At 39.1% G+C, this 18,159-nt stretch overlaps 1 protein-coding gene across 1 annotated transcript in view; it reads right to left on the minus strand.

Annotated features, from left to right (window-relative positions):
* Positions 1-16,198, minus strand: part of ZNF143 (zinc finger protein 143) — a gene marked incomplete at its 5' end in the record, with an annotated part of 21,231 nt that extends 5,033 nt beyond the window's left edge. The window contains 7 exons of the mRNA XM_010182496.1: positions 1,511-1,659; positions 2,918-3,145; positions 4,774-4,953; positions 8,009-8,134; positions 9,959-10,034; positions 11,040-11,159; positions 16,124-16,198. Of these exons, the coding sequence (XP_010180798.1) occupies positions 1,511-1,659; positions 2,918-3,145; positions 4,774-4,953; positions 8,009-8,134; positions 9,959-10,034; positions 11,040-11,159; positions 16,124-16,198 (954 nt within the window). The remainder of the gene's footprint in view (positions 1-1,510; positions 1,660-2,917; positions 3,146-4,773; positions 4,954-8,008; positions 8,135-9,958; positions 10,035-11,039; positions 11,160-16,123) is intronic.
* Between the last annotated feature and the right edge of the window lie 1,961 nt (positions 16,199-18,159).

Below are 18,159 nucleotides of genomic sequence, written 5' to 3' on the forward strand. Positions count from 1 at the left end.
TAGTTCAGTGTCTTCATTTTAAATAAAATGTGTAGCGATCCAGAAATGAAAGACAATTTGTTCATAACACGATACATGATGACATACTAGCCAGAAGATCTGGTAGCCATTATTCCACCTCCTGACCACCATGCTCATGCATTCCTTGAGAATCATGTTCACTTTTTGGCCAAGACTCCATCTTGGCCAAAGAGCCCTCATTGCATTCATCTTACTGACTGGGATCTAACACTCCATGACCTTTTAGACACACTTACCTGTTTGCAGAAATAAAATCATGGCTCTCAGTAATAAGAAAAAGGATGCATACTTGCCCCCAGAGTCTACAGCTCCATGTTAATCACATCATATCCCAGATAACTGCAGGATAATATTATCTATGCATGTGTCTGACACAACGGACAATGTGACTCAAGGTAGTACCACCTGACATACTTTTATCTTAATGGAAATCCTAGAGAAGCCTGTGAGGGCCTAGAATTTAAACCATAAATAAACAATTCATAAAAAATTCATTATATAAATTACTGATGTCTCCAGTATAAATGCATTAGGGCATCAGATACGTGATTTGATGGCTGATTTACAACACAATAAAACATCCCAGAGCTGAAGTCAAGCTGAATGGTAACTTAAATAAATGCAAGAACTTGTCAAGGCTTCTTGCAGGCCTTCATTTTAGAGGGTAAAAATGACAGTTCCTTAGTATTGCTGCAATGTTCAGGGCTGGCAATATAACAGCCCCCTTTAATATTTCATTTCCAATTTGAATTTAGAAGATACCTTTCATATCCTACTGGGTTTTCAGCTACCTTTCCAGCCAAGACAGAAACTTTTCTCCACATGACTTCAATACACTGCCATAGCCGAACGCAAGAGTTGTGTTGAAATCCCCTCCCAATGAAATTTCATATGAAATCCTTAAAAAAATATATCCATGGGAGTACTTAAAAAAATACATCTGCAGGAATCCTTAAAAAACTAGAAACTTTCAGGTGGAGGTAGTATCAAAGCATAACTTATCCTCTTGCTTACGTTAGAAATGGTAAGGACTGCGCACTACTAAACAGCTTGTAAAGCAGGCACCTGGACCAGAAAGACTTCCCAACCCCCAGAAGTGTGTGCAGACAAGAGAGCAGTGAAGATGACCATCAAATATTAACAGAATAATCAGGGGGTTCTAAGAAACCTCAGAAACCAGGCTGTGTATGTAACGTGTTAACATAGCCCATGCCTACTTTACGAGTGACAAAGATAACAAGAGCCAAAAAGATCTAGCTTTGTATGAATACAGTTTCAGATGTCAGAATACGTTGTTTAAGTATTCCACAGGAGCCCTAACCTTAAACATATCCTGACCCAGCTCCAAAACAGCTTCTTTCCTTAAGAAACCCTCGTAAGTATTTATCAAGAATCCTAACTGACTTTAGAAAGTGCACGGAGTATCTGCAAACACCTGCCTCAATTCTCAACATGTTTTTGTCAGCTCTTGAACACTGTAGTTACTTACATGTTGCGTTCCGTCCTGGGATATTAGTGCTACTTGTTGACCTAATCCCGACTGAGTAACTGTAGCAACCTGTGCAGATATTACATCTTCGCCCTCCACACCTGTCACATAGGTTATCTGGGAGCCTTTGAGAACGTCTTCACCTTGTCCTGTTCGATACAAAGGAAGCAGGAGGACAGTTACATACTCTAAACGCTGCCAGGAAAGCAAATGACAAGGATAAAGTGCCTGCCTGGTTTGAAGGTTTTGAACACTCCAGTGGAAAAATTTGAGTGAAAAGATGAGAAAAATAAAAGGAGGAAAGATACCAAAAGTCAGAAAGTCTGTTGTTTTGGAAAAAAAGGGGTATAATCTTTTAGCATTGAGTTTTAACATGCATAAAAACTATATATAAAGAAAATATACATTTACTTTATGAGCAAATATTAAAATGGTGACAAAAGTTTCTATAATTCATCCATTAAATGTTAACCTTTCCATACAAGAGGCTCCATGCAAACACAACTGGCAGCTTTTTAAGAGAGTTATTAATTAACAAACATACAGAAGAACACAGTGATGCTTTTGTGTGAAAATTTAAGTAAGTTCATTGTCTTAATAAATGTTTAACCTCAGCAGAGGACTCTTAACATTCCCTTAAAAGAATAAATCAGACTACAGCAAATCTGCTTGAGGCATCCAGTGCAATTTAAAAAAAATGTTAGTAAAATAACTTTTCTGACCAAAAGCATTTGCGTATTTCCTATCTTCAGTCGCATCTAAAAATAACAATTTGACAACTGATACTTGTCCTGTCAAAGTAATTCCTTCAGTCTGCTCTTTTATAGCTGTAGGATTCAATACTCAAGATACCATGAAAAACATATTTTAAGGAAAACTGCAGCACATGAGCTTATTTTCATCTTTGCCTCTAGGACAGTTTACAGAAACTGCTATTAACTGCAGCAAAGCCACCACAGTATCAGGGTGCTGCAAAGACAGATTCTCTTCTTCTCAAGGCAGTGCCTTTACTCCTGCACAGAAACTGTCACCAACCATGGTGTTATACACACTCTTAGAAAAATCCCTGTGAAAAATCCCTGTGAAAAATCCAGTCGGTTGCAAACATAAACAATTGAGATGCTCTCACGCCCCTGCATTCATGTTTATAGCCGGTTTCCTGGGACTGCAACTCACATTTCTCTGTTATCCGCAGGACTGCTGTAAAGGAGTTTATGATGTGGTCAATGACTCCCTCAGTTTCTGTTTACAAGTTGCCTACCACACTAAAAAGTCCTACAAAGAGTTCAATAACTTCAGTAAGTCCTTCAGATTTTTACCCATGGTTTCATTTCCCTGCTTATAAAAGACAGCAAAATATTCTCTCGCCCATTTTTTAATAAGAGATTCAAAGACTGAAACTCTAACCTGGTGGTGGCTCAAAAAATGCCTCTTGTTCTTCTTCAATAGGCTCTGTGTCATTGTGTGCTGTCCGCTTATGCATAGCAAGTGTAGAAATCTGCTTGTATGTTTTCCCACAGTGATTACAGTTATATGGTTTGGAATGAGTATGTACAACATGATGTTTGTATAAACTGGAATACTCTGTAAAACGTTTATCACAACCAGGAACTGTACAGACGTAGGGCTTCTCCCCTGTAAGGAAAAACAAAAGGGATAAAGAGAACGTTATCCAGGAAGCACAGAAAAAACTGTCAACAAATTCTGTTTAGTGACACACCTCAGTACCAGCCATGCTTCAATTTCAAAGACAACAGTGAAGCTCAAGCTCAAAAAGTTTATCAATGCAGCCTCTATCTCTTTTAAAAAACTACTGCCAGTAAAAGTTGGGTCCTTTTTTCTCCCTATCATTCCAATCCAAAACATCCTTCTGATGAAGACAGAATGATAGAGGCTGAAAGCTACAATGTCAGTTTGGCATCGTATTGAATTTTCTTATTACTGGAAGCCCCATACTCTTCCTCAATGATCCAGCATGTTTATACACTAGTACAATTTCACTTACTTCTGAGTACTAAAGCTCTGAAGAAATCTACAAGAAGCATGTGTTAATGATTTAATTATGGTTTCATATAAAAAACACCTTTCATTTAAAAATCAATGAAACAATTGTCCAAATTACACTATAAACTAAAAGGATAACCTGAGATACAAAACATACCTCTGTGAAACTTGACCGTGCTTCTATAAAATATAGAAGGCTACCAAGGTGATACTGCTATCGCTGGCTTTCACATTTCAGAACCTTTGAATTTTTGCTGATTCCTTCTGCTGACTAAACCTGACAACCAAGTTGGGTAAGGAGTTTCACCTCCAGTCTCTAAAAAGAAGGTTTTGACCATCACTCCAGCAGCAAGGAAAATACAGCTGGGATGAAAGGGTGACTCACAGAAGTTAGTAAAAGTCAAGCTCAGACTTATGCTTTACTGTTATTTATTTAAGAAACAGCTCACAATGGAGGCATGCCCCAGAACCATATTAAGAATTTAGCTACTGGAGACAAGGTTTTGCATTTGTTTTAAAGAACTTCGTATCCAAGCAAAAATTATTCTGTCTTCACAGCAAGGTGGGAAACCTGACTGTGAAACTATTTATTGTCAGCTGAGTTGAGCCCCACATAAAAGTACCAAGCCAGGTCATCACTGGTGAGGCCACACCTCGAGTGCTGTGTTCAGTTCTGGGCCCCTCACTATAAGAAAGATGTTGAGATTCTGGAGCGTGTTCAGAGAAGAGCCACGAGGATGGTGAGCGGTCTGGAGAACAAGCCTTATGAGGAGTGGCTGAGGGAACTGGGCTTGTTTAGCCTGGAGAAGAGAAGGCTGAGGGGAGACCTCATCACCACCTACAACTACCTCAAGGGAGGTTGTAGAGAGGTGGGTGCTGGTCTCTTCTCCCAGGTGATGGAGGATAGAACAAGGGGAAACGGCACCAAGCTGTGCCAAGGGAGGTTCAGGTTAGAGATAAGGAGGAAGTTCTTTACTGAGAGGGTCGTCAGAAGCTGGAACAGGCTGCCCAGGGAGGTGGTGGAGTCACCATCCCTGGATGTATTTAGAAAGCGGGTAGATGAGGTACTTAAGGATATGGTTTAGTGGGTAGGCAGGAACGGTTGGACGTGATGATCTCAGAGGTCTTTTCCAACCGAGCCATTCTGTGATTCTGTGACTACACCAAATTACAATGCACCAAAACAGAGGTCACAAGGAGAACGACACAGCCTCTCCCAGACAGATTCCACTTCAAAATACAAACCATCACTCATATACCTGTGTGTATTCTCACGTGATTCTTGTAATTAGTTGCACTGGCAAAAGCTCTCCCGCATCCTGGCTCTGTACAGTAATAAGGCCTTTCGCCTGTATGTGTCCTGATGTGAACCTTTCTAATGTTAGATGTTGTGAATGACCTGCCACATCCTTCAAATGGACACTTAAAGGGCCTTTCACCTGGAAAAAGAAAGGAAAATAAAAGGTACACATGCAAAAGTTATAAAAGAATAACAATCTTAAGTTACCTTTAAAGCGAATGTAGGAATTGAAAGCTACCTAATTCTGTCTTTGAGACCCTCAGTCAGAAATGCCATGAACATGCCACCGTGTTTTACTGTTTAGCCAAAACTGGCAAAATTCAGGAAAAAATACAATCTGTAAACTAAATTATGAAGCATTCAGATTAGTACTTTCTGATGTATAAAAGAGACTCAGTTGCTTGGATTAGCTTCCACATTGTCCACACTCTAACAAGTATTTAACACACTCCCTCAGTTCATACATATATTATCCAAAACAAGTGTATCATTCCATTTGCATATGTCAATTATAATTCATAAAATGAAAAGAATACCTTCATGATTTAGCATATAATCAAGACACAAATGGGTTGGCAAAATTCCTTATAGAAAGCACTTAACCTTAGACAAGGATTACCAACTCTTTAAAGACACAGCCCTGAAACTCAAGTTTCAAACCCCAATACCAAAGCGATCACAAATACATATTCTTTTTACAATAAGTCTATTCATGTAATACAAATTTAAGCACAGTAACTTCAATCTTTGCACCAGAATATTTCACCAGGAACACTCAATAAGGCCAACCCACGTCTAATACCTCAATATCCCAATCTTTCAGATCTATCGACGCACACAGAGGGGGAGAGTGAAGGCCGTTAACTCGGAAGAAGTATGAGCCACCTGACATGTTGTACTGTTGTAAGTTCACTCTTCCTAGAGCTAAGTACATTCCACCCACTGCAGTGCTTACCAAAGAGAAGAGTCTGAGAGCGAAAGGGCAGATTACCACTATGGATACAACATTAAGTACTTAGAGACAGAAATAAAAAGCAAAGTCCTGATAGAGACATTAATACCACAAAACTCCAAAGTAGTTAGCTGCTTGGCAGAGGAAACTGTAATTCACTCTTTAGAGCAGCGGTTTCGGGAAGGGTTTTCAGCTTCCTGCCAAGGCACCGTGTGTGTATGAAGCCACACACCTCAGTGTTGTGTTACCATGGCTCCCCTAATCCTTGCTTCAGCACAGGACCTCAAATCATGCCTGAAAGGAGCAGGGTTGCAGAGTCCACCCCGCCGAACAACAGGCCCCGCATTAGAAACCAAAACAGACTGCTCTCAAAGAATGCCCGCAAGAATGTCATCCGACCGGTTGGTGAAGTCAGCCTTTTCAGTTTCTAATGTAGGACCGGTTTCCAGGTGACTGACATTTCTAGCACTAGAAATGTGAAGCAAGTCAGAAGCCTTCAAGCTCTACCCCGTTGCAACTATGAGAAACCATCCACAGTGGCTTTTCTGACACATCAGCTTTTTTCCTCCATGACTTCCCTAGACATACTATTCCGGATACTATTCTGTATGTCTAGGGAAGTCATGGAGGAACCAGAGGGCGAGCATTTGATGGCAATAAAAAGTGAGACTGGACCGCCACTAAAAAGAGGGGAAAATCACTTTTGGCTAAAACAGGCAGGAAATGAAGAAAGCACTAGCCCTGCTCTACATGATAAAAGGAACGAAAAGGTTTCAGAGCCGCTGCAGAGAGTGGGCAGAGCCCAGATCTGCCTCCATCTGGTGCACTGCTGCAGTCTGCACAGGGTATGAGCATACACTAACGCCACCCCATCTGCACAAAGGACCCGGTTCAATTTTCCTCCAATTCTTTGTCTTCCTGCAACTACTCATAAATCTAAAAGACACCCCTGAACGCCAGTCCCTGGACTGCTGGGAGTCTATGACTGTATTATTAATATTGCTCAGACGGGTAAGTGGTTACATAGGGCTGGCTCAGGTATTCTGTCTCAACTGTTGAATTAAGATTAAAGCAATTAAATTACCATACAACTTCTATGGCCAGAAAGAAGTAAAGAAAACTGTCTACAGTTGATCAAGTTGTTGCCCACACCACAGAAATCTTTCAGTTCATAGTCTGTACTTGATGTACTACATCATGTCAAACAGTTCTCTTCTAGAGCTGAAAACAGATGACGCTTTCATATCTTCCTCCTGATTTAACATCAAGATAGCATTAATCCCAACAAACTGTCTTTGAATACAGAAGTCCAGGAAAGCAGAATTAACTCAATGTAATCTTGAGTTTTTGCAGTTTTTATTGCCTCTTTTTATACCTCCCATTGTTCTTTTTAACCTGAGAAAACCCCATTTCTTTTTGTTCTTCTGTTAAAATTTTTTAATCTCTAAAATTCAGAACATTCAGTGGAAAAACCTGTCAGTGTTCTAACAGGCAAGTAAATATACTTAATTGAATAGGTTAGCAAGTAATTATTGGGTTTATATTTTTATATATATATATTTAATATATTTAATCTCGGGGGCAAAGGAGACATTGTGCAAGCTTGTTTACACGTGTGTGCACCCATAGAGCTTTGCAGAGCGTAGAGTATGCTGTCTAGAATTTGTTTGTGTTCTGGCTTTCATATGAATATTTTCTTAGATAAAACGTAAGATTTATTTTTTTTTAGTGCATTTAGAAATTTTAGTAACAGTTGATTTCCTATTATATTTTTGTTCATTTTTCTGCTGCAAGAAGAGAAGAGAAATCAGGATAACAAGAAGCTAGGAACTATCAACCTTCATGAAGCTGGCATGCAAGTTATCTTAAAGCATGAAAACTTAAGAACACTGATGCAATTTCTAAAAGGCGAGCCATATTATTGAGGAAAAGTTTCTCGTTCTGTTACAGCTGCAAACAAATCTGTGAAGGCACCAAGCGACTCAGTGACAATGTAAGTGATGCATTGTGAAAAGTCATTGCATTTGCTATAGCAGTGTGAACGCTTAAGCACTTTTCCCAAGAAAAGCATGCTGGTTTTGCAGTAAATGCTTACCATGCTGAAATGCTGTTGAGCTCACTGGGCTTCAGAAAGAGAATATACACAGGCTGATTTCGTAAGTATAAAGTCACAGAGTGATCAGAGAAAAAAAATCCACCTAAGTGAATTAACAAAAAAAAAAAAAAAGGGTAATAATAGTACCTGTGTGGGTTCGGATATGTTTCTGCAGGTCTCCTGAAGTCTTGAATGATTTGGTACAATTCTCTTCTGTGCATCGATAAGGCTTTTCACCAGTGTGTGTTCGGACATGACTTTTTAACCCATAACCTGAAGATCAGACAGGATGTTATAATAATATAAACACAAACTTAGGATACTCATAAACCATCACCATCAAAAGCTGCGCTTGCCATTCCAATCAGGAGCTCCCTGATGAGTAAAATTTGCACTTTCACTCTTCACAAGCTCTTTATTCTATCATACAGAGCAGCACAACTCCATCTTGAGTTTACAAATGCTTTCATCCTTCATTTATGAATAAAGTATACTTCCATAATGCTTCTCCTTCCCTTCCAAAAGATAAACTGTAATAATTATAATGTGGACAAATATTTCTTCTGCCTTCTGAGGAAGCTCTATGCTGTGTATTCTACTTCTTACCTCTTACCTCTACTGTCATCAAAATGACATTCAATTATTTGCTCATACAAAAATCAACACCATTAATGAAGTCAGCAGCAAAAGCTCTACTGCTATGCAGGCTCTCATTTTAAACCCTATGATTAACACCATCACACATACAGGTGCCAGCTGATGGCAGTCATGGACACTCATTCCCTTTAAAGATTACTCTTAGGAACTCATCATTGTCAAAAACTCTACCAGCCTAAAGCGAGCTTTGGGTCAGGCCCTCTGTAAACTGCAAAGAGCATTTTACCAAAATTTTCCTTTTTGCACTTCCCTGAAAAGATCATGACTAAAGAACCCTGAAACAGCCATTTTAGAAACTGAACTTGAATGTTATTTGTGTCCACAAGTGATGCATGTATTTCTACAAAATAAAGTATCAGTCTGTAAGAAGATGGCACCTGCTTTCACTGCACAGTGAAAATTTTGTTTCCCTAAAACTGCTGAAATTCCTGTTCTTGATGCTTTTTAAAAACACAAATCATGTCTACCAAGTTGAGCATTCATTCATTCTTATATCTAAAATAAATTCAATTTCATGATCCAACCCAGAAGAGTTCTTTGTATTTAAACCAAGAGCATTAAGAACTTAAAATGAACTTTATCAAAGACACGGATTGCTGCATTACACTGGTACAATGGCTCTGACCAAAGACATGGTATTAATAGACAACAGCTGCTTATAACCATACATCAGTCTGTTGTAAGGCAACAAATATTTCATTTCGTTTTGAAATACCTTTACGAACACTATGCAGTTAAACTTAGGTGCAACCCTTTAAGTGTGGTTTGTGTCCCTTTTGACCTTTCTCATCAGCATTTCTTTTACTTGCTTTTATTCAAAGAAACAGTATTAAATGTATTAGATCAAAAGCAGTTATTTTTCCAATGCCTTTTTTTAAAATAGAGCCTAACTTTTCTAAACATCATACTAATTTATATTCAAAGTAAAATAATACAGTTTGCAACAAGTCCTCTATGTTTCATTGCTCATAATTGCATTTTGCATTATAAAATTCAACCTCAGGGACAGCATCATTTATGAACAGAGTAGTCTGTACAAAATGTAGAGTTCGCTTCATGAGAAATGTCACTCTGATACAAACTCAATAAAGAACACTTAAAACAGCATCTTCCATCAATGTTCCTTTCAAATCTGGAACAGAAGATCAGGTATTTACGTCTAGCCAACAGGTTCAGCTTCTTATTATCACCTCATTTAAATTATACAGTTAGTTTCATGTTAAGAAAGGCCTATTTTTGCAACATAAAATCATTCCTCCTTCAGTAACAAAGAGTTAAATCCTCTGTCCTTCCTATATGCTATGCTAGCTGAAATTACTCTTTTCTTTTGCAGTTCTCCCAACCAAGTTCTTTAGTTAGCAGTTCTTAAAAGAGACAATATCAAAAACTTACTTTATACTAACACTAACAAGCAGGAGGAGTTGGCCTACAAAAGATTACCTGTTGCAAAGGCTTTGCCACATCCGGGATGCTCACACTGATACGGTCTATCTCCTGTGTGTGACCTTTCGTGAACCTGTCAAGATTTAATGAAACGTTGTCGCTGATTACTCCAACACAGAAACACTTCATTCTTAAAGACAACGTATTTTATTTCTAAGATTCAGATTCAAGTGTCTTCTTTTAAAATCAGTGATGAAAAATAACGATACATAATAATGATGTTTTCCCTAAAACTAAAGGTGTCTCCTTCCAAAGTTTAGCCCGATCCTTTCAGTCAGTTTTGCAAAAAACTTCTCTGTAAATACACGAAGAGTTGCCATCATGCAACATTAAAGACAGAATGCAAATATGCCTCAGAGCCCACTCATTATCTGATTTTTGAGTCCACTGAGTGCTTCTAAGGATCCTCTTATATTGCTTGAAACCTCTACAGCAAGGACACCATTTTAACACATGATCCAGAGAGCCAGTTACTCACTGACTCCAGAGTGTTTTGTCACAGACAAGGCAATGCTGCAAGGAGTTTCCCTCATTGGCAAGTGATTATCTCAGCCTAAGCTGAAATGTGAACAGCTCCATACCCTTACTGTTTCTGTAATTCCTTCACATATTTGAGAAGAGAATTAAGGAGTTAGCACCTGTAAAGAAAAGACGTTCCAGATTCTTGCTTTGAATGTTGGTTTGTTTTGAAGAGTTAGACTTTGTGTTATGATGGTTAAATCTTTTAAAAAAACCACCTGAATTTTTGCATGTCCATGCATACATGTAAAGCAGAGAAAGCGAACGCTGGATTTCAGAATTTCTGTGACACTGCTGGTAGAAACTATTTCAATAAGGTATTTATTATATGCTGGCAGTATAGGAGCCTAACATGATCCCACACCTGCATCTATCCAGAACACTAAACAAAATCAGCTGAGCACCTAGGACAGCCAATTACTGTAACATAAATCCAATAAACATTCGACAAAACAAAATCACTGCGACTGGCTCTCTGTTAGTTTGTTAGTTTTAACCACATAGTCTGTCAAAAAAATCCTGCCTGTGAAGTACCAATGCTCATTTAGCATCTTATCACCTTAAGATGGTGAGCTGTTGTGTACAGTTTTCCACAGCCATCGTAATCACAGCGAAAGGCTTTCTCTCCACTCTGCTGAGATTTTGCAGTCACTCTTGTTCCGTGTCCTTGCAAGACAATCTTCAGTTAAAAAAAACAAAACAACACAATTAAAAAAACCCAACACAATGTATCAGAGAAATCACACACTTTATATCGCTATCAAGCCAGAGCACACTCCAATGGGTTTGTCTCTCTTTGCTAGGCCATGTATTTCTTAGTCCTCAATAAATAAACTAAGAATAAATAACTAAAAAGCATAAATTCTGATGAGAGAAGCTGTAAACCATATTTATTTGTAGTTAGCAAATTTGTATGCATGCATTAATTCGCCAAATAACAATAAAGACAAAATAATTTGAAATATAAGCCCAGCAGTAAAACGACCAAATTAGCAGACTGAAGAGGCTCAGATTACATCTAAGGCACTGGATCCATTCCTGAGGGAGATTAGCCATAAATCAGACCACCTTCAACGACAAGTTCATGCAAAGGCCAAACAATAATTAAATGCACTTGTAATAAGCACTTTTTGAAAATGGAGGAAAGCAATCTGTCAGTGATGTGTGTGTTCTGATCAAACTAATTGGAGCAATCTGAGCTAGGTTCCACTCTCCTTTCTGGAATGGCACTACAGGAAAATGTACAGAATAGCTTTGCGATGCAACTTAGACCCCTTTTAAAGGCTGCTTCATACACTAATATGCAAGAAACATTCATACAGACTGAAGAAAGAGGCAGAAGCCCAAACGTAAACATTTTGATACAGCTGTGTATGCAAAGTAATCAAGGCTATTTTGAAAAGTCTATCCTGCTTTTAAACCACTCCCTTTTCCTTACAGCTCCAGTTCTATTTTGAATTGTCAAAAGAACACTTCACAGAACAGATGACGTGGGCAGGCACCTCTGGAGATCTTCCAGTCCAACATTCCCTGCTCAAAGCAGGGTCAGTTGCAGCACAGTAGGCTGCTCACAGCAGTATCCACGTGTGTTCTGAGTACCTCCAAGGATGGAGATTTCTGAAGGCTGCTCCCACCTTCACATTCCCAACTAAGTCTTCTTGGTAAGTATGAGGTCCAGCAAAGTGTTTCGCCTCACCAGCTGCTCAGTAACCTGCTTTAGGTTGCCAGTTGCCATCCCTGAACTCCAGAAACTTCCTGGATTTTACGTGCCCTGCTGTGATGCTCTTCCAGCAGATACTGAGGTGGTTAAAACTCCCCAAGAGGCCCTGGGCCTGTGAACATGAGGCTTCTTCCAGCTGTCTGAAGAAAGCCTCATCTTCTTCCTGATCAGGCACTCTGTAGCAGACAGCCACCACACCACCACCCACACTTGTCTGCCAGCTAATTCTGACCCACAGGCTCTTGACCGACTCATCACCCATCCCACAGCAGAGCCCCATGCAGTCCTGCAGTCCTACATGAAGGCTACCTCCTCCTCCTCTCCTGCACTGCCTGGCCTTACCAAAGAGCCTGTACCCCTCCAGCACAGCACTCCAGTCACCTGAACTACCCCACCACACCTCCCTCATCCCCATGAGACTGTAGTTCTGCAACTGCGCATAGACCTCTAATTCCACATTCAGACAGATCAGAAATTTGATTGAGAACAACTTTCCTATGGATTCTTCAGGCAGGATGCCCCTTGTTACCTTCAGACTGTTTATAAGACTAGAGATGCAAAGCCGAGTATGAGATTTTTCAGGAACTGAAATGGGCAACTCTGCACTTCAGAAAACCTGCTCTGAAACCATGGAGAAAAATACAACCTCATGAATCAAGAAACCCATGACTAATGTTATTGCTTAACCTACGACATCATGAATCACAGAAATCACTTTAATACATTAAGGATCACGAAGATGCTTGGTTGAGCACCTGCACTTAAGCTTGATTTGTTTTTCTGTCAGTAAACCTGCTAGTGTTTCTTTGTTATTTCAGCATCTAAAAATATGTACGTAGTTGCTAAGATCCACTATAAAGCTGAAGTTTGCCTAAGTTTAAAAGAAAATTAAAACAGTTCTACAACCTACGTGGTAATACCTGTAAGGACATAACCAGATGTAATTTTACCAATATTAAGACTGATACAAGTGAGGAGGGAAATAAAACAAACAGAACATGTAGCAAAAAAGGTTGAACATCACGGTCATTTGAAGGTAATACACTATAAAGAAACTAAAAGATTCAGATGCTAGGAGGTACAAAATAAGAACAACATAGCAAATAAAGCACCTTTATAACAATATGAAACTTGTTAAGAGGAACTGTGTACTTCAAAATACTTTTAAACAGACAAATCTTTTTAAAACCCTGATTTTAAAAGGAATCACAAATGCATCCTGAGTTCAGACTGGTAACACAGAACAAAGATCTCAGGTAACATTTTTATATCATATACATATATAAACTTCAGTCATATGATTCTGCTTTTATTATGAACAGATGGGGATGACAGGTCTGAAAGGAAACAGTGTGTGATATCCAGTTGGGCACACGCGGCCTTCTGTTTTCACATGTCCGAATCACAAAGAGGTTTTATGCTTCTTCTTTGGTTAAGAACGTAACCACAAGCAAGTCTGAATGACTACTCAGCAGCGTGACATCTGTTCTGTTCTTGAGTTACCTGGGGACTTAAAAAGTTTATAAACACACACTTATTTAATACTATATCTAAATATAAGACTGTTTTATCCCAAGTAATGTACTATTTCAGAATGAGTTAGTTACTTCACTCTATGTATCTACTTAGATGAAGATAGAAACATGATGAAGGTTTTCATGGATAACTGATAGCTTTAGGACCTTCCAGTTGGCCACCTGAAGTTACCTTATGGGGGTCAGAATTTGACACTAAGCCTCAATACCTTTTGAAATATCAGACCTTTTTTTTGTGTGGAACATATAATGCTCCATAACGCATATTTCCATATGGCATACACAGAATCACAGAACGTCTGGGATTGGAAGGGACCTCAAAAGCTCATCCAGTCCAATCCCCCTGCCGGAGCAGGAACACCCAGATGAGGTTGCACAGGAAGGCATCCAGGTGGGTTTTGAATGTCTCCAGAGAAGGAGACTCCACAACCTCTCTGGGCAGCCCGGTCCAGTGCTCTGTCACCCTCACTGAGAAGAAGTTTCTTCTCAAATTTCAGTGGAACCTCCTGTGTTCCAGCTTGTGCCCATTACCCCTTGTCTTATCATTGTTTGTCACCGAGAAGAGCCTGGCTCCATCCTCGTAACACTCACCCTTTAAATATTTATAAACATGAATGAGGTCTCCCCTCAGTCTCCTCTTCTGCAAACTAAAGAGACCCAGCTCCCTCAGCCGCTCCTCATAAGGGAGATGCTCCACTCCCTTCATCATCTTTGTAGCCCTACACTGGACTCTCTCCAGCAGTTCCCCGTCCTTCTTGAACTGAGGGGCCCAGAACTGGACACAATATTCCAGATGCGGTCTCACCAGGGCAGAGCAGAGGGGGAGGAGAACCTCTCTCCACCTACTAACCACCTCCCTCCTGATACACCCCAGGATGCCATCTGCCTATTACGTTGTCATACATCTGTAAGAAAAGACAGTCTCCCAGATTCACTTTGGTTTTGGGGCTGAGGCTGAAATCAACATGTAAGTGGATGCTGGTTACATGTCATTTTGCTTAATAGGCTCTTACTTTCAGGTAAAACCAACCAAGAACTTATCTCACTTTTCCTTGAATTTTGCATTTTGTTGCAACCTGCAAGTGTGCAAAACCTCTAAATCTATTGATTTCATTTTATGGAATATATTTCATATATACATTATATACCATAAATAATGCATGTATTAGCTATTCTCTCCTTTCACAGTCATGCCACACAATGGAGTGTCCACGGCTTTAAATATTGTGGGACTTAGCTTTTAAAAGAAATTAAGAATAGAAAGTTTTGAAGCAACTGTCAGACGTAAGCCTGTAATTCTTTTCACAGATATCATATTTTACCTTGGAAGGTATTTTTCGTCCTTGCCTATCTCTTAAATTAAACGAAAAGGAAAACCAGGGCTTCTCTGACTGGAGTCTCCTTCTCTGGAGACATTCAAAACCCGCCTGGCCGTGTTCCTGTGTGACTGCTCTGGTGATCCTGCTCTGGCAGGGGTTGGACTGGATGAGCTTTCGAGGTCCCTTCCAACTCCTCATACTCTGTGATTCTGTGATTTTTGATTCTGTCATTTGAACATGTGAGTTTGTAAGGGTTTTATTATTATTTTTGTTGTTGGTCACAACTCTTTGAAGCACAGAATACGTTTTGCTTTGCCTTTCCTTTAATAAAATACGTTATGACAAATACCTTTCTCCTTACATAATTTTATGGATCCCAGGTAAAAAAAGCTTAAGACTTAATAAGCTGCACCTGTATTTTCCATTGTCCTCTGAAATTTTAAGTTAATATTTTCACATTGAAAAGGTTTTTATATTTCTATGCAGTGACAAAACAAATACAGAAAAAGAAATGGAAGTATTTTTTTTGCTTCTGTAAGTGTTCACTAGGAGCCACACTCTTATCTACTGATTACTTAAAAAAAACAGCAATAAAAGTCAGGGACTTCAACAGGGCAGGTGGAATCAAAATAAGTTACCAAAGACAGAACCATTCCACACAAATGCCTGGAACTGTCTCTCTTGACAAGCAAATAGTTCATTAATCGAAGCAGCATTCCTTCTGCTTTTAGGACTATAAAAAGTCCATTCATTCTCTGGAAAAGAACTTCTGAAAAACTTCCACCATTATCAATGAAATACTCCGGTCACCTTGAAAAACCTTAGAAATCCTACATTGTTTTTCATTACCTTTTAACAGAAAAACCCCAGAAAACAGTAAGCATTGCAAGATCATTTTAAAATCCTTTGAAAGGATCTCATATAAAGTGAGAAATATAACCTATCGGTATAGGTTTGAGATCAAAAATTCCTGAAGGGTAGCAGCATGGCTACACAGGACATGCACATCGCTGGGCAGAGAAGACAGAAGAAACAGATACATTAAATTATTTTGTATTGGGCTACATACCTGCATTTTTTTATCTTGTTCATTTTCACCTATCATTCCTGTGCCACTAACACTGTCATTTCCATCAATAGACACCTGAAAAACAAAGTGGAAATGGGAAAAACATTTACAGGTTATTTTTATTAATCTGAAAAACAGAAGGTTACACACAGTTCCTGAGGTTTTATTATTTCATAGCTCTCTAGCTCCCTCTTGAAACACGGTAATCCTACAGTACATCAGCTTACATGAAAATCACCGCTTGGAGCACCTGCATTATAGAAAAGGAAAAGTGAGCATCTCAAAGTTGTCTTACAGCAAGGTAGGAAAAACTGCAAGTATGTTAAGTTAATAGACTGACACAAGTATTAAAATAAATTAATAAATTTAATAATACTGAGTTCTGACAGGAAAAAGAAGAAGAAAATGTTTACTCTTTTATAATAGAGATATTTCTCTCACTCTCTGTTAAGCTGAATTTACTTGTTTCGAATGGCACAACTCATCTGGAATCAAAGTACCTAAGACAATGTGTTGCATCGCAGTCTGAAATAGTCAAATTATAACAGCTAAGCCAAAACTTGTGTATTGCTCCGTAAGTTTATTTTTAAAACAGTTTACAAGAGGAGAAAGTTATTGCTGCTTTCCAAGGAGCGTCTAAAAATACCTCAAAGTTTATTAGATGCTACTTTGAAAATTTATTTAAAGATAATTGCCTAGTTAAAAAAACACCCCACAACAAAACAAAACCAAAAATAACTCTCACATACATCAACTCCAAGACAGCATCTTGTTAGTCACTGTAGAAAAAAAACTTTAAAGTACACTTTATGTAGTTTCCCATCCCTTAATTGCCTCTGTATTGAGCACAGGCATTCACAATACTCTCTGCATCCGTTACATTTGAAGCTGAGACTGGTGTACCTAAACCTAGTCTAAGTGATGTTATTCTTCTCTAACACAGTTTGGCAGGAACCCTACCTCAGCTGGTATGCTTACGTCCTTGCACTAAGGAGGTCACGGCAGGCTCCTGAGAACGTAAAGTATCTTGCTTAAAGCATCAGCTACTAACATTTCACTTGGAGACTGAAGATGAACTTGTGCCAGAAAAGGTTTTCAGACTGTACCAAATTAGACGGTTGTGAGCAATATACTTTTGGCAATGTTGAGCTAAAACAGTGAAGACTAAGTGCCCAAGAAGAGCAGATTTACATTAAAGAAAGATTGCAAAAGAGATTCTGCAAGCAGGTAATTCCTGGGTGTTTTTTCTAAAGGAAACAACAGCCATTTTGGGACCTTCTCCTGCAAAATTTTGATGGGAGGGAAGAGAACATGCACAGAAGAGAGACCTGAATTACTTCATCCTAAACTTCCTGTTCGTGGTGAGAAAGGAACTGCTGCCATGAAACTAAAGGTTCATCAACACCACTGGAAACAAATGATCCAAACAGAATGTGTGTGCATGTGTGCAGACACAGACCAATTTCAGGAACTGTACTATTCCAGTAGTTGGGATGACACAGGAAAACAGCCTACAGAGAAGTATGTTCTGTCACCTGTTCACAATTATATTATGGATCTTCTGACTCCATGTCCACTGAGGGCAACGATCTCTTTTTTAACTTGGTTGCTTTGGAAGGAAGGTAGCATTGACTTAGCCCAACATTAAGAGGACTCTAGTTAAGTCTTTGCATGTGCTCTGGAAGATCTGGGAAAGTAGTACTATGCTGAAAGGGACAATGAAAAATGTCCGTGTTCCACCACTTCTGTGAGCTCCGCTGTGGTCTTCTTGCCTCTCTTTACAGAGTTTCTACACTGATCTTGGGCAGCCTACTGGTCTTTGCTATTGCTGCCTGTGATGCAAAACAGGAGAGCAGAGAAGAACCAACATTCTCCAAATTCAGTTTTAAAATTTTTTTTTGCCTTTTTAAGTTTTGAAGATAAAATCTTCAGAGTTGACAAAAAAAGTAAGACGCACAATTCTAAATATCCTTGTTTTGCAGCACTGGGAGAATTCTGGAAGGATTCCAAGGAATCACAGAATCACAGAACGTTAG

This window comes from Mesitornis unicolor, unplaced genomic scaffold (assembly GCF_000695765.1).
Source record: "Mesitornis unicolor isolate BGI_N332 unplaced genomic scaffold, ASM69576v1 scaffold30044, whole genome shotgun sequence".
NCBI lineage: Eukaryota > Metazoa > Chordata > Aves > Mesitornithiformes > Mesitornithidae > Mesitornis > Mesitornis unicolor.